This window comes from Egretta garzetta, unplaced genomic scaffold (assembly GCF_000687185.1).
Source record: "Egretta garzetta isolate BGI_Z169 unplaced genomic scaffold, ASM68718v1 scaffold169, whole genome shotgun sequence".
Taxonomy (NCBI): Eukaryota; Metazoa; Chordata; class Aves; order Pelecaniformes; family Ardeidae; genus Egretta; species Egretta garzetta.
In genome coordinates, this window is record NW_009260798.1 from 1,614,785 (window position 1) to 1,632,930 (window position 18,146).

General features: G+C 38.9%; 1 protein-coding gene across 2 annotated transcripts in view; it reads right to left on the bottom strand.

Annotated features, from left to right (window-relative positions):
* The window catches only part of MDFIC (MyoD family inhibitor domain containing), a 58,277-nt gene that overhangs the window by 30,725 nt on the left and 9,406 nt on the right, over window positions 1-18,146 (bottom strand). For both annotated transcript variants that reach the window (XM_009646807.2, XM_035902197.1), the window contains exon 3: window positions 12,907-13,038. In XM_009646807.2, the coding sequence (XP_009645102.1) occupies window positions 12,907-13,038 (132 nt within the window). The remainder of the gene's footprint in view (window positions 1-12,906; window positions 13,039-18,146) is intronic.

Consider the following 18,146-nt stretch of genomic DNA (forward strand, 5'->3'; position numbering starts at 1 on the left):
CTCCCCGTCCCAAAGCACTCCAGGGACCCCAGGGCACCAAAGGATTTTGGGTTACACACAGGAAGTCCAGGCAGAGCTGCCGTAACCAAAGCTGGCTTTTAGGCTGCTTCATGCCACTAACATGCCAGCTTGGCACCAGGATGACCCAGAAATGAGAGAGCTCTATTTTTTTTAACCAATTGTTTTGGTGTGCCTCAAAGAGATAGGGCAAACCTCACCCAAAATGTTTTTGTGCAAGCTGTACAAATGAGATTCTTGAGAATATACCTTGAAAGGTCCTCTGATAAGAGTCCTTGGAAAGCCTAAATTCCCTTTTTCCTTCCCCCTCACACCCTGAACCAGACTCAAAACTGCAAGCAGCCATGGAGTAAAGGCGGCATCTCTGCATCAGAGCTCACTGCCCCTTTCCCTCCCCTCCAGCCCACTGGAAATTTAACTTTATTTTACACTGAAACAGTAGTTTCAGATGCTGAAGGGAAAGGCAGTGTGTTCAGTTGAAAGCTGAATGTCTTAATCATAGCATAATCACTGTCACCAATACTTAGCACAAAGGAAAATGTTTTTTTACTTCATATTTACTGCATTCTACCAGAATGATCTAGGAAGTCCTCTTTCTGACTCAGATGGACAAACCCACCCATCCTGGCCAAGCTTTCATACATGACCTCCACTATATGAATTCAATATAGTAAAACAAAATAGGCTAAATGAGTTTTTGCCTGCTGCTCATGCACACATCCCTGAGAGCAGTGCAAAAATCAGATGGCTGGCCGTGCCTGGTGAAGACCAAACTTCCTGGAAAAAAGATGCACTTGGTTTCCTGAAAGGAAGCAAAGCGTAAGCTGCTCAAACAATTCACAAGAAACCACTGATATCTGAGCCACACAGTTATAAATCTGTCCCGCTAGAAAAATACAGTGTCACACCAGTGACCAACAGCTACAAGCACAAAAATTCGGAGAAACAAACACATTAACACAAAGGAGAAAGTACCAGATTATTGGAAGAAACAGGTAATTTGTCTTAACGGGATGAAATTACCTGTACAACTTTTTTCTTTCATCCCACAACTGAGCTAAAATTCTGATTGTCCACTCTGTTCATGAAATGAGATACAAATCCCTATGGAATTATTATGCTCAAACTATTTCAATATAGCAGAGCCCAGTAGCACCTGCAAGTCCTTATACTGCAGAACTGACTGAATAGCAGCAGAATACTGGCTTTTATCTCGAACATACAGAAAGGGAGTGTTCCTATTTCAACATGTTTAAAAGCTTTCAACATTACAGATGGAATCATTTTCATTCTCTATTAAAAATATAAAAAATATTTCTTTCTATTTCTAAAACTACGTAATTTGCCCCACTGAAGGTTTTTTTTTTTTATTTTGTTCACCTATTGTTTAAAAATATTTCTAAGTAGCATTTAAATTTGAACAAGGCTCATGCTATGAAATCAGTGCTTCTTGCAACAAGGATCCTTTTTTCTGAAAACCTTTTGTTTTGTCTTATTTAGAAGACATACTTCCCTTTATTTCAGGGGAAAAAGAAAATCCTTCCGCACACTAATCCCAAATACTTTTTTTTTTAAATGGAGCGCAGCTACACCAGTGAAATCTGTGCTATGCCAACTTCATTCACATAACTGAAAAGCATCCATTTTTACACCACATTGTTACAAGGTTTTGCAAATAAACTGAAGGATTTCACAAGAAAGAAACAGCACTTTAAGTGAAAGCATTAGAATTTACAGCTAAGTCCTTTTTTTTGGTCCTTTTACAATTCATGAGCTTTAAAAAGTCACAGCTGAGGCAGAAGCCTCCTCCTACCCCAAAAGACCCGAAGTACAGCGGCAACCCTTGTCTCATAGCAAAGACAGCAGCTACATCACACGCAAACAACCTTCCTCCACTGCTTACACGAGCCTTCAGCCCCACAAAACGTCCCCGTCATCATCAGCAACAGCAGCTCAACCAGGCTGGCGATGGGTGAGCCAAACTGCTGCCTCCATCCCTTTGTGCTGCGCAGCTGTTCCATGCTTGGGAAACATCTCAGCCTCCCTTCTTGCATTTCTTGGCCCCAGACAGCAAAGCTCTTAGGAAACCATTCAAACAACTGCCAAAGGGACAGAACTGAAACATCCTTACCCACTCTACTAAAGATTCATGCCATCTGCCATTTTATTTGTACTGCTCCCATAGCCCTGCTACTTGGAATTAATTCCAGCACCCTTTTCTTTACTGTTCCTTTTACATAACCAGGTACTTTTTATCGTGCTGTATCATTTTCTTAGGCCGCTGGAATTAACAACTCACAATGGGAACATTTCCTTGCCACCTTATATCTAATTAGCGTTATGTTAATTTAGAGAAAATTCCTTGTTTCTGTACTGTGGGGTACTGCCGAATCAAACTACTCAAAAAACATCAATTACTTAATTTTTAAATATATCCTTTCTATTGGCATTCTCAGTTTTGAGTCTTTAACTTTCAGCTTTTGTCAGTAGCCACAAACTAAGACCAGGCTACTTACAAAATAACTTAAATGTTGATGTTAACGCACTGAAGCTGAAGTGAACAGGTCTTTGTACTGAAGCCCTTTAAAAACATTTCCAGTCACTCTCTAAGCACAACCTTCCTGTCACTGCTTAGAGATACGTAACTGTAATGGAGAAAGAAGTGGGGAAACAGGGAAAAGGACTGTTCAAACAAACGACAAAAAGAGGGTAAGGGGGTACTCAAGAAAATTATGCAAACAGAAAAGAGAAAAATGGCTCAAAGACAATAACTATGATAGGGATGGGTCAGTCTTTTCTCTCTCTTTTTACTTTATAAAATAAAGATAGGAGAGAGGACACAGGACAGTTTATTAAGAATGGGAACAAACCTTCAGCACTCCTCCAAATTTGACTCCACCACCATAGCCACTTTCTACTGTATCACCAATCCATATCTTTTACTTTCTTCCAAAACTACCATCATTCCTAAAGGATTATTTTAAAAAATAATGAAATGCCATTCCATTACAGTCACTGTGAAATGGATTTCCAACTCTAAGTTTAACTTTTGAGATCAAAGTGCATCATTCTACAGCAACCTTCCCTGTGCTAATCAAACAAGTCTTCTTTTCTATAAGGACCTGTTCCACAAATACCCAACAAAATATTGATAATGAGGGCTAAACTTCTTGCCCTACTCCAGCTATCCCAGCTGTTGTGGATGCAGACAGGTTAGCGAAAGAAAGCTTTTGCCAGGTTATTTCTGTGGTTCAAGGAGGCGGCACAGCACAGTAAATGAGGTCTCTCCATTAGGCTGTTCTTCTCGCAGAGCTAGAGAAGCAGATGCTCTGTAATATATGAAGAGTTGAACTAAACGGTGATTTATTTAAAAGTAAGATTGAGTTTATCGATTAAACTGCAGGGAAATGATTCCTCAGGCGTAACGCCACCCTACGGATGGGAATAAGAAAAATCAAGTGGACAGAGAAGTAGACGAAGTATCAGTCAGAGGAAAGGAAAAAGAAGAGCAAGGGAGAAGAAAAAAATGTAACTTTTATTAGAATTCCTCCTTTAAAATGGTGTTATATGTTGTTTTTTTCCCTTCTATATCTTTTAAAAGCTAAGCACTGCCTTACTTATTGTAAATATAAAACTCATGCTAGTTTCAAGCTTCCAAGTCTTGACCCAGCACAAAACAGTTTACAGAATGGCTGTGATGAAAACTGGTACAAAACATCTTTAAGAAAGAAGTTTCATCCTTAAAGAAAAGTCTTTATAACTACTTCAGACGCATGAACGTACACTGCTAGATACTTTATAGAGTAATTAGTGTATAGTCTGCTGAAAGATCTATTCCCATATAAAAATATTTCTCAATATTGATTTTACATTAGAAATATGATAGTGACTATTATCACTAGAAAGTCAGCACACAGTAAAAAGAATATATATTGAGGTAGCAAAATACTTCATAAGGTCATAGTTACAAAGCAAATAGCTAGGAAATACTAAATTGTTAAATGAGCTGGTTTAATAAAATTTCATAAAATTACATGTGCATTACACAAAGTTAGCTCCATATCCTGAGTCATCATCCAAATTTTTTTTTTTTATATCACTTTTATGAAAAACTCAGTTTGATAACTCAGATAAACCTTTCCAGGCAGGCTGATCCCAAATCTTCTCACCAAAACTTAATGTTTCCTTCATTTTGAAATTCAAGCATTGTTCACTAATCTCCTGTATTTCTGAATTGTACAGACCTAAAAGATGTTCTCTCTGGTTTGGCACTGCTCTTATGGACAATTTTGGTCAGCGTAGGAACCTTTCATTGCTCTTCTGTTAAAATGTGTATTTTATTTCAACTTGACTTGCAACTTACAGAATGCAGTTAGTATATTCATCTACTGAAGGGAGGTGGGAAAAGGCACACACTTTCTAACTGGCTGAGAGGTTTTATTTTTGAAGAAAGATGTATTTCGTAGCTACCCAGACTTGAAGTCAGCCTTGCTCCTGCTCCACTGAGGCATGGGCAAAACGCTTGTACTGTCTCTCAGGGGCAAAAACTTGCCCTGAAGGTCAAATCTGACTCATAGGCCACATCTTTTATAGGCTTGCCTAACAGTTTGCTCTACTTGCCTTGTCTCAAAACCAAACTTCTTAACATTTTATGCAAACCTTACACAACTTTAAGTCTGAGCTGTAAATCAATAAAACTCACTTCAACTTGAGGAACCTCTGCAACAGGGAATAGTACCTTAGCTGAAATTCTGCTGTAATTAACATTTGCATTGCTAAATCTTACCATTTTTTCTAAACAAGTGTCATAATATTTACAGTTTCGGATTAAGTAAAAACATGATAATCGAGATACTGCATAGAATTTGAGGGAAGCAGGTTTAAAAGTAAAATTGAAGCCTCTAATTTTCACGGGTCCAGACATAAAAGTCAGAATTTGAAAGCTCTCGTCTTAGAATGCCACGGGTTTGCATTTCATGATCACAAATTTCAAGAGCAATCTCCACACAAAAACACGTTTCTTTCACAGCAGAACACTACAGTTAATTTAGAAATAGTTAAGACTCAGGTGGCAAATAATTCATCATTCTCTTGAATCAAGCCTCCATGTTTCCAGAGGCCTACGTCATCAGTATAATGGGTTAACAAAACCAGTATTAGAAATAGCCTGAGTGACCACAGCTGTTTGACATTTGAATGTTTTTTTCAAAGGGATCCTTTGGATTTGGATCATGAAGACTTTTTTTTTTTTGAAAGCAAAACAAAAATCCACCACCAACACCACAACAACAAGCAAATAGGTCATAGGCTCCTGTTTTCCCTTGTCCTTTACAAAAATACCTTCAGGGAAAGGTACCTGTGGGTACTTGTGCACTGCAAATATTACCAGAATGCAGCACAAGTAGTAGTATTCAGACCTTTCTTTTCTCTGGATAGGTATTTAATGAAGAAAAATGTTCAACCATAATTACTTAGCTAAGCCTTCTGCTGTGATCATGAGACCCACCTCAACTTTCACTTTTTTATCAGTAAATACAAAATTCAAAAGATTAAAAACTATTTCTGCTCTCTACATTTTGAAGAATTAATTTAATTATTTTGACGCACAAACAACATACAGTACTACTTTTCAGCTGTATAAACTTACTCGAAGCATTACACACACAACAGCAAATATAAACTAAAACCTAAAAGAGAAAAACTAAGAGAATTTTTGCCATGGTTTAAGTTCAAGACATTTCTGCCAGAAAACAGGTTCCTAAAAGTACAACTTGCATGACGATACTTTCACGCACTTTGTAATTTGGTGTTTTCTTTGCTAAAAATGGCTAACTGAATACCGTTCGTACTGAAAATAGCAGACTGAAACCACACTGACTCATTGATTTTATAGTATAATATTTCACATAGAATGTGGTCAGAGTTTTATTACTCTTCCTCTTTAAGGAACCACTACAAATATATTGTACTTTTTCCCCTATACGAGGAACTAATCAGGAAAAGAATATAAATATTCTTTCCCATCTAGGCATAACAGCACATTAATTCTGAGACAGTACCAATACAAAGGAAAATATTCTGAAATTAAGATACAATTTACTTCAGGCTCAAACACAGCAAGCACAGTAATCTTCCTGTTACTTGAAGAATTTCACCTTTGTCTGGTACTGATGATTACTGCCATCCAAACTTCCTCAGCCTCAGACCATAAATTCAGATGATGTTCTGCGAGTCAGAAGTATGGTAAAACAGAAAACGAAAGGCTCCAGGTAATTCTGGCTACCAGTGATATGCAGAATACATGCATCTATCTTCTGGTCATCTGGTGCCGTTTAAAGTTCTCACTGAAGTTTGACTACTGTTCTGTAAGTGGATCAACAATAGCAAGAAGTTTATTTCTCCACATGGAGTCACCACAGGGTATACAAATTCCTCACCGATCGCAGTCCACCATTAACTGCGTTGCTTCAAAACGTTCAACCAGCTTGAAGGGGAGAGGCTAGGTAGGAAACATCTGCATCCCACAGCAGCTCTGCTTACAAGTACGGGACTACTAAGTCCACTGACACTTGAGTCCTTCCACAGGTGACTTCTGCAAACGCTAAAGACACAGTCTTTCAACTCTGAAGACTGTAACTGTAAGGATAGAGTTATCTGTTAAAATGCCTCTCCACCCAGGAGAGGATTTAAATGCAAATTAAATGAAAATGCTATGGTTGTGCAACAATGAGGTGTGAAATGCCTTGGATGTAAAATTGTCTCAGCTGAGAGGTTTGACCCCAGAAATTCCTAGGAGAAATCAAAATGGCAGGATGGATACACTTTCAGCAAGAAAAGGCCTATCTTCCTGCACAAGTCTTCCAGGCAGAGCCTGGAAAGAGAGGGAAATCTAAACAAGTCCAGCTGAATCATCAGGACTCAGGTGAACAGTAGCAAACATGAGCTCCAGTTGCATACGTGTGCACCAGCTGCAAACCCTGATTAGCCCATTTGGAATACTGAAAATGTGGTCTCTTGGTATCCTGATAGCAGCAACTTCTGATTTCTCATTTGTTATTTCTCAGCCTACTGCCAGAGCACTTTTATTCATTCTTCTCCTCAGCTTCATCTGGTGCACCATCAGGAGGAGTAAACCCATGGGTTTTTCACAGGCCCTACTACTTCTGATGCACAACACGCTGGCCTGCCTTCAAGCCAACTAAATTCCAAAATTTTGTTGAACAGCATAATTTTCACTACCACCTTTATGAGATGCTTTATGTTGACTGGCATGAATATGCTGAATATGCTGTACAACATACTTCGCTTTTTCCCAGTTTATATAATCAAAGTCATATTTCACCATTTAGCAGCTGAAAACTTGCCCTGGTGTAACCCCCGTAGGCAGCTATGAAGAAAATTAACTCTTTCCCAGCCCAAACCATTATTAAGCTTTTATAATACATAACATTTTACCTTCTGTGTTGTGCCAAGGGAACTAGCTGATGCACAGTATTTTCAAAGAATGTTTTGAAAAATGCGTATGTTGTCAGCCATCCTACAACTGGTTGGGAAGAAGTTAAAAACCCATCAGGATCCTCAGTAGGCATGAGAGGAGTTTCCTGAGGACTTTTGGAACGGAATTAGGAAGACATCTCCCAAGTCAAGGGGAAAACCAGAAATAACACAGGCTAGGTGCCTGCTAGGGAGAGGATTAGAAAATCTCTCTGGCAGAGGAGTTCTCAGGGAGGTCCTTCACACCTCCATTACTTCTACTGCCCAATTCCTCAAAGATTTATCTTTTTTAAAGAAGGATCTAAATATCAAATACTGCATTCCTGTATTTTTGAACTGATTAAAAGTTTTGTTCATTCACAGGCTCGCACTGTTTTCCCAGCCAGATGATGTTCCATATATACCAGGTATAGAGGTATATTTGGAACACTGTACACAAATCGCTTCTGTAACTAAAACAGCACACCTTTCACATTCGGCAATATATTCTGAATATTTTCCATTAATCTGTTCTGCACAATTTCTGTACTCACACACTCAGTTACACTGCCAGAAGACTGCATCTGTCATATGTTCTAGCTTTGAAGAGAACCACTTATCTCAAGCACTTTGCACTATTTTTTAGACAGAATAAACACAGTCATCTGAAACCACAATAATTGTAAGATGACTGTGCACTACAAATTAGCCAAGAAAAGATATTTGGATTAATATCAAACAAGAAGAACAGTTCTAACAGCAGATTATCTTCTTCTTCTTCTTGGGAAAAAAGTCCCAAACCCAAACTGTATAATTTAAACTATGGCAATCGCTCACTTGCTTAGGCAGTAGGAAAAGGGAATCTCCAGACGTTAAAATTAAATAAATACTGATGTAAAGTAAAAATGTCAACATAAAAACACAGAAAACAAAAAGATAAAAAATATCTAGGTTTATATTTCAATAAAACAAAACACAATAAAGAAGAACGTAGTAAATAAAATAGTAGGCACAAGAACATGCAAAATTGTTTAATCCCCACTGAGCTGACTGAAGCATCCCTTTCTCTAAAGAACCACTCTTATCAGGAGGGTGTTTCATGGAGGAGAAAGAGGCAATTGAAGCTAGGAAATGATGGATAGCAATGACCTTTCTATCTGTAAAACATGGGCATATTTTAGGTATTTAATCTTGAGAATTGGATTATTATTAATCAATTATTCATGACAATTTGAATCTATGGTAGATGTTTTTTGTTTTCTTAAATATCACATAGCTAAGGTCCTGCTTGAGCACTGGAAAGGAGATTAAATCCTCACAAGTAAATAGTGTTCAAGACTGGCATTTTCTTGCCTCCTAAACATTCCTTCCCCTGCATAACAGCACACACTGATGATAACCTAGTACCCTCTGTAAAAAATCTGCCTAAATATTCTGAAATCCACATTTTTATAGCCTTTTTTTTTTTTTTTTAAGAGGGAAAAAAACCATCCCCAACCTTTCCCAAAAAACAAAGCAGGGCATTGTGGTAATGTGGAGCAGCAAGAACCCCTATGGCTTCGTTCCTATAGCTGCTGCATGTTTTAACATCCATTCTTTCTCACGTGCCAAAGGTGAGTGATAACAGAAGCAGAACATCTCCATTACAGGCCACCAGATCATACAATGAAAATAAGCAGAAGGTGTTTGCAGATATTTAAAATGCACTGCAGAAGAAGAAGGAAAAGCAGATGGAGCTATTCTAAGGCTAAGCTCTTTTGAAAAGCAGAACCTCTATGGCCTGAAATAAAATGCAAAATATGTGTGCATCTGTGAAAGCAAAGGAATAGGTCTCAATATTGCCTTGAAGAACACCTGAGATGAAAAACCTAAGGGTATCCCAATTTGGGGGAATCACTATGGAAAACAGACTCTCCTCAAGTTCTAAAACTGAGTATACGGATAGCAGTGGGCACCTTGTGAAGAGTAAGGCCAATTTAACACATGTAAAACCACCAAGTATTTGGCAGTTCTTCCTGTTCTCAAATACTCCGTTAAAAAATGTACAACTTCTTTCTAGTCTACCCGAACTGCCAGACATTACATCTAGTTCCCCCTTTGTTTGCTACAGCTGAAGAATTGTCTTACCAAATTTCTGTTCGTTGTAGTATCATGCTTCTTAGGTACTCGGTAAGCCCCTCTTTATCCTCCTTGTTAACACTGAACAGATTGAACCCCAGGAGTTTTTCCACAATAAGACATGTTTTCAACTACTCCAGTCATTCCTGAGATATTTGTGGTTCTCCCCTGACCCTTCTCCAACTGAACGCCGTATTCCAGTAACAGTTATGCAAGTGCATTGACAATTAATACAGAAACGTAAAATAACCATTTTCTTCGTATATTAGCTCTCCTCTGTTTAAATGTAGTATTTTGAAGCAGTGGTGCACTGGAAGCTAATATTCCTCTACCATGACTTGCAGGCTCTTTTCAAAAATTATTAATTCCTTGGTTGAAGCTTTCCATAAGATTACCCATTTACCCAGGATATTATGTACGTTTTCATTTGGGGAAAAAAGGGATGCTCCAAAGGAGGTGGGGAAAGGGCTAATCTGGGGGAATCTCATCATCTAGAGATTAAAAAAAGGGGGCTTGAGAAAAGGACTGCAAGGGCAGGGCAAGGTGAACTGAAAACATCTTACTGTGGAAAACAGGGGCAGCATTTTAGTTTATTGATGTTGCCTGGTAAACTGAGTTCACAAGTGCAAATGAGAAATCATACACAATGAAGTCATTACAGAGTCTCTAACACTGGACTTCGTTGTTGGTGTGCCAATAAAACTGACTGATTAATCTACTTCCATATAACAGCAGGATAAAACAGCTGCAAACAAGAAAAACCTTGGAAATTAAACACTGGAAACATTTATGAAGTGAAAACTAAAGCTAACACAAATGGAGTATGTATCAACTGTGGGGGTGGAAAACAATCTGCATGGGAAAAAAAGAAACTGAAGCATTAGGATAGTGGTGAATGGTTGCTAATACCTGAGAAAATTGAAGTATGCCCTGTCTAAAACTATTTAAAGAAACAGTTTTAAAACAGACTGTAATGATCAAAACACTAGTTCTAACCTCCAGCTTCTTGCAATATGCAATATTCTGCAAACTTTAGTCTAGTGGGGTAATAGATCTGGCTGAATCACAGCCATTCTGAGCTATGATACTTGTTATTTAAGATGAAATACCCAAGTAATATTTGTAATAAACAAGCTTCTCTCTACTCTATTTCTCAAACTTTAGTTACTAGGTAGACCAAGTCGTAAAACTTCTGCAAACTACAAGAAGTACCTGTAATCGAGTCAAACACTGTTCTTCATTTTTTTTAAGTAGAACAAACTTCCCTACCCATAGCCACAGCCCCCTCAAAAAAGAAGAAAAAGAAGCTGCTTTAATTTCATCATTCTTGTTTCTTCCATCTAGAAGACTTGAACATTAAAGGTTAAAAAAAATCATGACTTTGAAACAAAGAGAGGACTGTATCATAGCAGCTACTCAAACATGTCTCGTGATAAAGCCACTACTGCAGAAACCTCAATTATTAAGATTAGGAGTTTTAGAAACCTCCAGCTTTCACCTAAACTTGCTCTTCACAAAGTCAAAGGTAAAACTACTAGTGACTCTAGGAGGAGCACAGTTATGCACACTGGAGCAGTGCATTACACCTCAGAATTTTACCCTCTCTTTGCCCTTGTTCCTGTTACTTCTTTAATTGAGCAAGAGAGAACCCTCCCATCACAGAGACTTATAACTGCATATAACTGTTAAGTCTCTTTACCAGGGACTTGCACAATCTGCTGCAATTTCTACTATACGTTGAAAAATTTACCTTTTCCTCTCCCACTTCCCCAGTGCAGCCACTACAGTATGTCCTTGCGGTGAATGGATTAGAGGAAGCACAGCACCATCCTACTGTCCTTGGTCGTTTCCTCCATAGTTCAGGGATCAAATAAATCTGCTTTCCCATGGATCTGGGAATAAGGAAGCCTCTAGGAAGAGGGAATAAGAAGGAAGCCACTGCAAAAGCAGCAGATGCTGTACACACCTTCCCATGTCCTCAACACAAGCACAAAGCAATTGCTTGTCAAGAGACAGTTTGGTCTAAAATAATGATCTTTTGGAATTAGGTAGACTCTCAAACTGCAAAGGAAAATTCTTCCTCTTTATAGCCCCTGAAGAATTATTTTTACCTTGTTAGATAAGTATCTGACTTGCTAAATTCAAGTTTTCCTGTAAAGGATCTAGATAACTATTCAATATGTTAAGGATATAAGTATTTAGTGGGATTCATTATTTAGAAAAAAAGTATTAACTGAAGTTTGAGAAGAACTTAAAATGCTAACACAAAGTTCTGAAGTTGACTGTATAGAGAAGATTTAAAACAAAACAAAACAGGTAACTCCAGAGAAAATCACCACTTATAGCAACAGCACGTTTAGAAATACGAATTTACCCCACTGTGTATCGTGTAGTACATGTGCAATGTAAAGACAGACCGACCCTGAAGTGTGGTCAGAAAACGATCTCAGAGAGCTGGAGCACCGCTCAGCATTTAGTCCATTTGCTTTCTGAATACACCCTATAATTAGAGAACAGTTTCTCATGCTGCCCCTCCCTTGAGTAACTAACGTTCAGGCATTCACAGAATTTTAAAGTAGTATTAGTTCTGGCAGTTGACGGAAGTATTTTCGCCTCAGGAGGGTGCAATTGTGGATGATCTTTTGGACTGCATATGATCTTCAATTCAAGACAGACAAATGGGAATAAACTTACACACCCCTTTATTTTTTTAAGCATTCAAGAAATACACTAGGAATGTGGACTTGTAAAAACGAATTTAAAAATGAAAAAAACGCAATTCCATAGCACTTAAGGCATAAAACCTTGTCTTACAGCATTCTTCTACTTTTGAAAGAACGCACTACTTTAGGATTTAAACCTCTTTGTTAATTTACACCTGACCAGCACTCAGTGCATCTGGAAGCAACTGCTCTTAGCATAGGTTACTCTGCTGCTTAAATGGATAACCTGAGAAATCAAAGGCGATGCCACCTAGCACAGTCGCATACTGCAGCTCATGTGCCTACTAAATATACCCATCCCATTACGAATGGTAAGAGAAGAATATAACATTAAGGCTTTAAAACACAGATGCTACAGAGGTCTATATTACAATGCACCACTCAAATCACACCTTTCTTTGAACTCATTGTGTATGCATGCTGACGAGTCATTCCAGAAAATAACTCCGGTAGGCAGGCATTATAGTTGCAACACAATTGCATTTGACACACATTTAACTGAGTCAACAGGCAGTGTCCCGTTACACTGCGAAAGCAAGCCTAAATGGCAGCAATTTGTTCTGGAAATACTTACTTCTGATGAGGTCACCATCAGTGCGATTTCCCCAGACGGACTGGTCTTGTATCTCTGGTTGTATACTTAGGTTACTGGAAGGCTGGTTTATGTCTTTATCTCCTGCCGCAGGATTCTCTTGGTCAGTTTTTTCTAAGTCAAAAGAAATTTTAAGATATTACTTTCTATGGTATTTTTCCTCTATGCAAACAAAACCCATGTTTGAAAATGAAAAACAAGATAGCATAAAATACAACTTGTCTTAGCATCTCCTGTAGTTTCCTTAGAAATAATTCCTAATAAAGTTGCTTTTCAATTTGTTTTCTTGGCCAGATCAAAATAATTTCTCTTTAAGAAAGTATTATAGTCATATTGTGTTTAATCATGCAAAATAACTCAGCAGTTTTTGTAACAAGTTATGGTTGAGTTTGTTTATATTTAGTTACCTTCCACAAAATTTTTAGATAAAAATTTGAATCGCTTTGTCACACAAAAAAATGTTGTTTTTTGCCCATGTACATGTGGCCCTGGCATATAAAAGCCACAAAAATTCCACAGAAGACTGTTCTCTATTATTTACAATTGAATGTATAATTAAAGACAAATGTTGAAACTTCAAAACTGATTAGTACAGAAATTCAGAAAATTTATTGTAACACAATTACCTATTTTTCATCCAAAAAAAAAGCCTTCTAAAAGCCATTCCTGAATAAAAGTCAGTCTTTAGCCTGTGATGAAAGGAAAAATGATTTTTTTCTCTCCAAGTGTATGCAAGATGCAGGGAAATTTCCATGGTAAGGTTATTTGAGGGATTCTTAAGCTTATTTCACGAGATAGCAGATCTTGTTTTGATGATTTCACCAGTTAACACATGCAGACCTGCATTTTCTCAAACCAAGGTAAGTGACAGCTTTCATTTTCGCTGTCACTAATGTTTTAATAGTCAAATGCACACATGCAAATCTTTCTGTTCTTGAATGCTACAGGTTTTTCCTACTGGCATTCAAGGAAACATTTCCAAATCTGGAATTACTTTGCTCATTACTCAGAGTGACAGATTATCAGTTTATATCACTTACTCGAGGGATCTGTAAAACGCTAAATATTTTCAGTCTTAAGTATTTTTTGAGTGTTCGTACAACATTTAATATTTACAGTAAATCTAAACGAGCAACTGTTGAAAAGTCTGTTAGCTCCATTTATTTGTTTCAAACAAGAACGTGTTTATAAACCACTTACTACAATGTAATGATACCATATCCCCTAGTAAAGCAATGATTCCAGTCCTGAGACACAGAAAAATCACTTATTGCTCCTGCAACATATTAAAGGTTAGTTTCTTTATGTAACCAACAGCAGTTTGATTTTAAATCCTAACTTTCTGCCTTTGTATTCCACCCTATTAAACTGAGGCATTGAACATCACTCAAAATAATATATGCCATATTGTATGTATAGTAGCACGTGCCTTCAAGCACTGCTGCTCCCCTTCTATTAATTTCCACCTTTGAAATGTCTGACCCAGCTACCTCCGTGGTACTTATCTCTCAGCCCTCCCTCCCATCACCATTTCTTCAACCACTTGTCAATATTTCCTCAAGCCCATCCTGAGAGGAACCGAGTCACTGGGATTGCCGCAAAGTTACTGAAGTGATTGGGAAGATACCCATCGACTTCAATGACCCTTGCAGCTTGCCCTGATGACTTAATCTCACCTAGATACTCATCCTATCCCCCCAAAAAACCCCATTTTTTTTAAACCCCTCTGGCAGACATTAGATACAAATTATTTCTATCTGCTATCTATCAGATACAAATCTGACTGTACTGAAGGATGATGGATGATTTTACCTGTGCAGTTAGGTTTTAGGTGCAAGTGTGTTTCAAAAAGTGTTTGAGAAGCGCCCTGAAAGAGTCTGAATGGAAGTAAGTAGTGTCGTGGAGCGAGCCAGTGTAAAAGCACACTGCTTTCCACATAAGGTAAGCTTAAATGAGCTATTTTAAGAGATTTTGCTCTTAAGTTACTTTACTGCAGTAACAACACCAAGATTACAACCATATCTACCTGACAGCAGCAGTACAAAACTGCAGAGTTATACTGTATTTGGTTTGTATACAATTTTCTTGTACAGGATACGACTTTGCAGAGCCCGACTATTTCATGTAGGAAACATTAATGTTAGCATCGTGGGCCCTCAGTGTTCTAGATTACATTTTTATCTAAGAAATCCAAAGGAGTGCAGAATACAGTCAGTCATCATTACTCATAGGGATTTAGTTTTCATTCCTCTGCTTGTTTTCGGCTCAGTATCTTTTTCGCCTTTTTTTTTTTTTTTCCACTGTGTAGGTTGTATGTGTATTTTTCATGTTTACTTTTATTATTCTAGCAAGTTATGGTAAATGGCCAGTCAAAACCATGTAAACGATATTATCAGTTAACAAGAAAGAAGAGGCACACTATTAAAAACTGAAAAAACCCCAACATTGCAATTGAACACCAAACACTTTTGATAGGAATTTTAAGTTAACATTAACGGAGTGTCTCTTCTCTGACCTATTGAATTCACAAGAAGACCTCCCCATGAACGTGCATAACAGAAACCTACCCCATTCAACGTGTATTTGGCACCTGACTTTGCCCCCCAGAATTACCCGCTGGAGCAGCGATCTCCGGGCAGAGGCTGCTCTGTGGGTGTGGGGGCTGGCCCGGGGCAGCAGCCAAGGACCACACGGCTGCTCCTTCCCTCCCCAGCCGCCAGTGGGACCAGGGGAAAGAACAGCAAGAGCGCAAGTGAGGAAACTCGTGGGTCGAGATATAGTTTAATAAGCAAAGGGAAGAGGAAGAAAAAACAAAACAAGTGATGCAAAGGCAACCACTCACCACCTCCCACAGGCAGATCGATCCTCAAGCCAGGCTCTAAGCGATGGCTACCTCCCCCAAAACCTCCTCCCCTCAGTTTTTATTGCTGAGCGTGACATTATATGGCGTGGAATATCCCTCTGGTCACCCTGAGCCAGCTCTCTGGGTTGTGTCTCCTCCCAACCCCCTGCCCACCCCCAGCCCACTCCCTGAGGGGGGCAGAGGGGGCAAAGAGAAAACCCTGATGCTGTGCAAGTGCTGCTCAGTAAGAGCCAAACCACTGGTGTGCTATCAGCCTTGGTTTAGTCACAAATTCCAAACACAGCACCACAGGGGCTGCCATGAAGAAAATTAAATCTGTCCCAGCCAGACTTAGTACAATGGGGCTTTAGAAAAAGTAGACCTTAAGCTATGTTTATTTAAGATTTTTTCATGCATCCCTTTTGATGCATCAGAACACTGAAAATAAGCAAACACGGGTGTCCCGATTAATTATTTGGGTTTTTTCTTGAATGTGCACCAGGTCTCAGTTTTTGTACCAAGGATTTCCCTGATTATTTCCTTATAATAAACAACTGGTGATGGGATCATAACATTTTTTTGGTTTTTAATTCTAGAGGTGCAACTACAACCTACCATCTACAACCCATCACATTTGAAGGCAGCCTCAAGAACACTCCCGAATCTGTGTTTTGTTGATGCCATTATTTTTGTGTTAGGTGCATAATAACTGTGATGAGTAACTTATGAAAGATAACACATTTATGAGTCTAGTAAGAAGCAACGTAAAAACATTAATCTTCTCTGATGTGCCACGCTTGTGGCAGAGCACCTTTAGTAAAGCCTCCAGCTGGCACAAATACTAATGGCTAGATCTGGCCATAGACAGGTATGGCTTTTTTCTACTGCATCATCAAATAAATGCGTAACACTTCTCTGTTTTAATCAAGCTTAACCTTAAGAATTTTTATTTAGTATTTAGATGTTATTATTTCATATTCCTTAGTATTTTAGCTTCTGCTTCCTTTAGTACACCCTTCCACTCTCACGTGATGAACCTCCAAAACTGACAGCCAAGAAGAAAAAGAGATGCTCTTCCTAGCAGTTCAAATAATGGAAAGAAAAGACCCATTACGTTCTCAGTCTGGCAGAGCTGAGGTAGAAATCCAATCTCTTCAAAACCACAGTAACTTACTCTGGGTCACGTCACAAAAGCAACATCATCTTCTTACCTACGGCGGTCCAGCCCCCAGCCCTGCAGCCTGTGTGGCTATGTACCTCTCCCAAACAAACAGCAGTCCCTGGGCTCAACAGCTTCCAGCCAAAAGCCCCGCGGGAGTGACACCCCCTCAGAGCACCCTGTGATTTATCCTGCAGGTAAGCATGGGCACATGCTCTGCTTGTGTAGAGATTAATGCAAGTTTAAGGTTTAAATAAGGAAGAGCTACAACATGCTGGCAAAGTATAGAATTGAGATGGTTAACAGCCCAAATCTTATCAATATTACAGACAACTGGTAAGCCACTTAGTGAAAAAGCTAAAATTTTGATCACATCTCAAAATTACTGTTTCATGAATAAAGTGAACAAAGTGAACTCCTAATTTTTTGCCATTTGGAATTCTTAAAGTATATATAAATCCCTTTTATAGTGCATACATTCATTTTATCATAAGCTTGTTATATTTATTCTAAAAATTACACAGCAATACATGTATTTCATAGAATCAAAACTTGTTTTCACCACCGAGACTATTACAAGATTGACTTTTAATTCCTGTTTTAGTTGAGAGCATGTGCCCCTGGTTACATACATTTCTTTGCATCATGACAAATACATTTTACAAGACTCATAGAATCACAGAATCATAGAATGTTTTGGGTTGGAAGGGACCCCTAGAGGTCATCTAGTCCAACCCCCCTGCACGAGCAGGGACACCGCTAACTAGATCAGGTTGCTCAGAGCCCCGTCCAACCTGGCCTTGAATGCTTCCAGGGATGGGGCCTCCACTACCTCTCTGGGCAACCTGTTCCAGTGTTTCACCACCCTCATTGTAAATAATTTCTTCCTTATATCTAGTCTAAACCTACGCTGGTTTAGTTTAAAACCATTACCCCTTGTCCTGTCAGAGCTGGCCCTACTAAAAAGATTTTCCCCATCTTTCCTATAGGCCGGCCCCCTTTAGGTACTGAAAGGCCACAATCAGGTCTCCCCGCAGCCTTCTCTTCTCCAGGCTGAACAAGCCCAACTCCCTCAGCCTGTCCTCACAGGAGAGGTGCTCCAGCCCTCGGATCATTTTTGTGGCCCTCCTCTGGACCTGCTCCAACACTTCCATGTCCTTCTTGTGCTGAGGGCTCCAGAGCTGGACGCAGGGCTCCAGGTGAGGTCTCACCAGAGCAGAG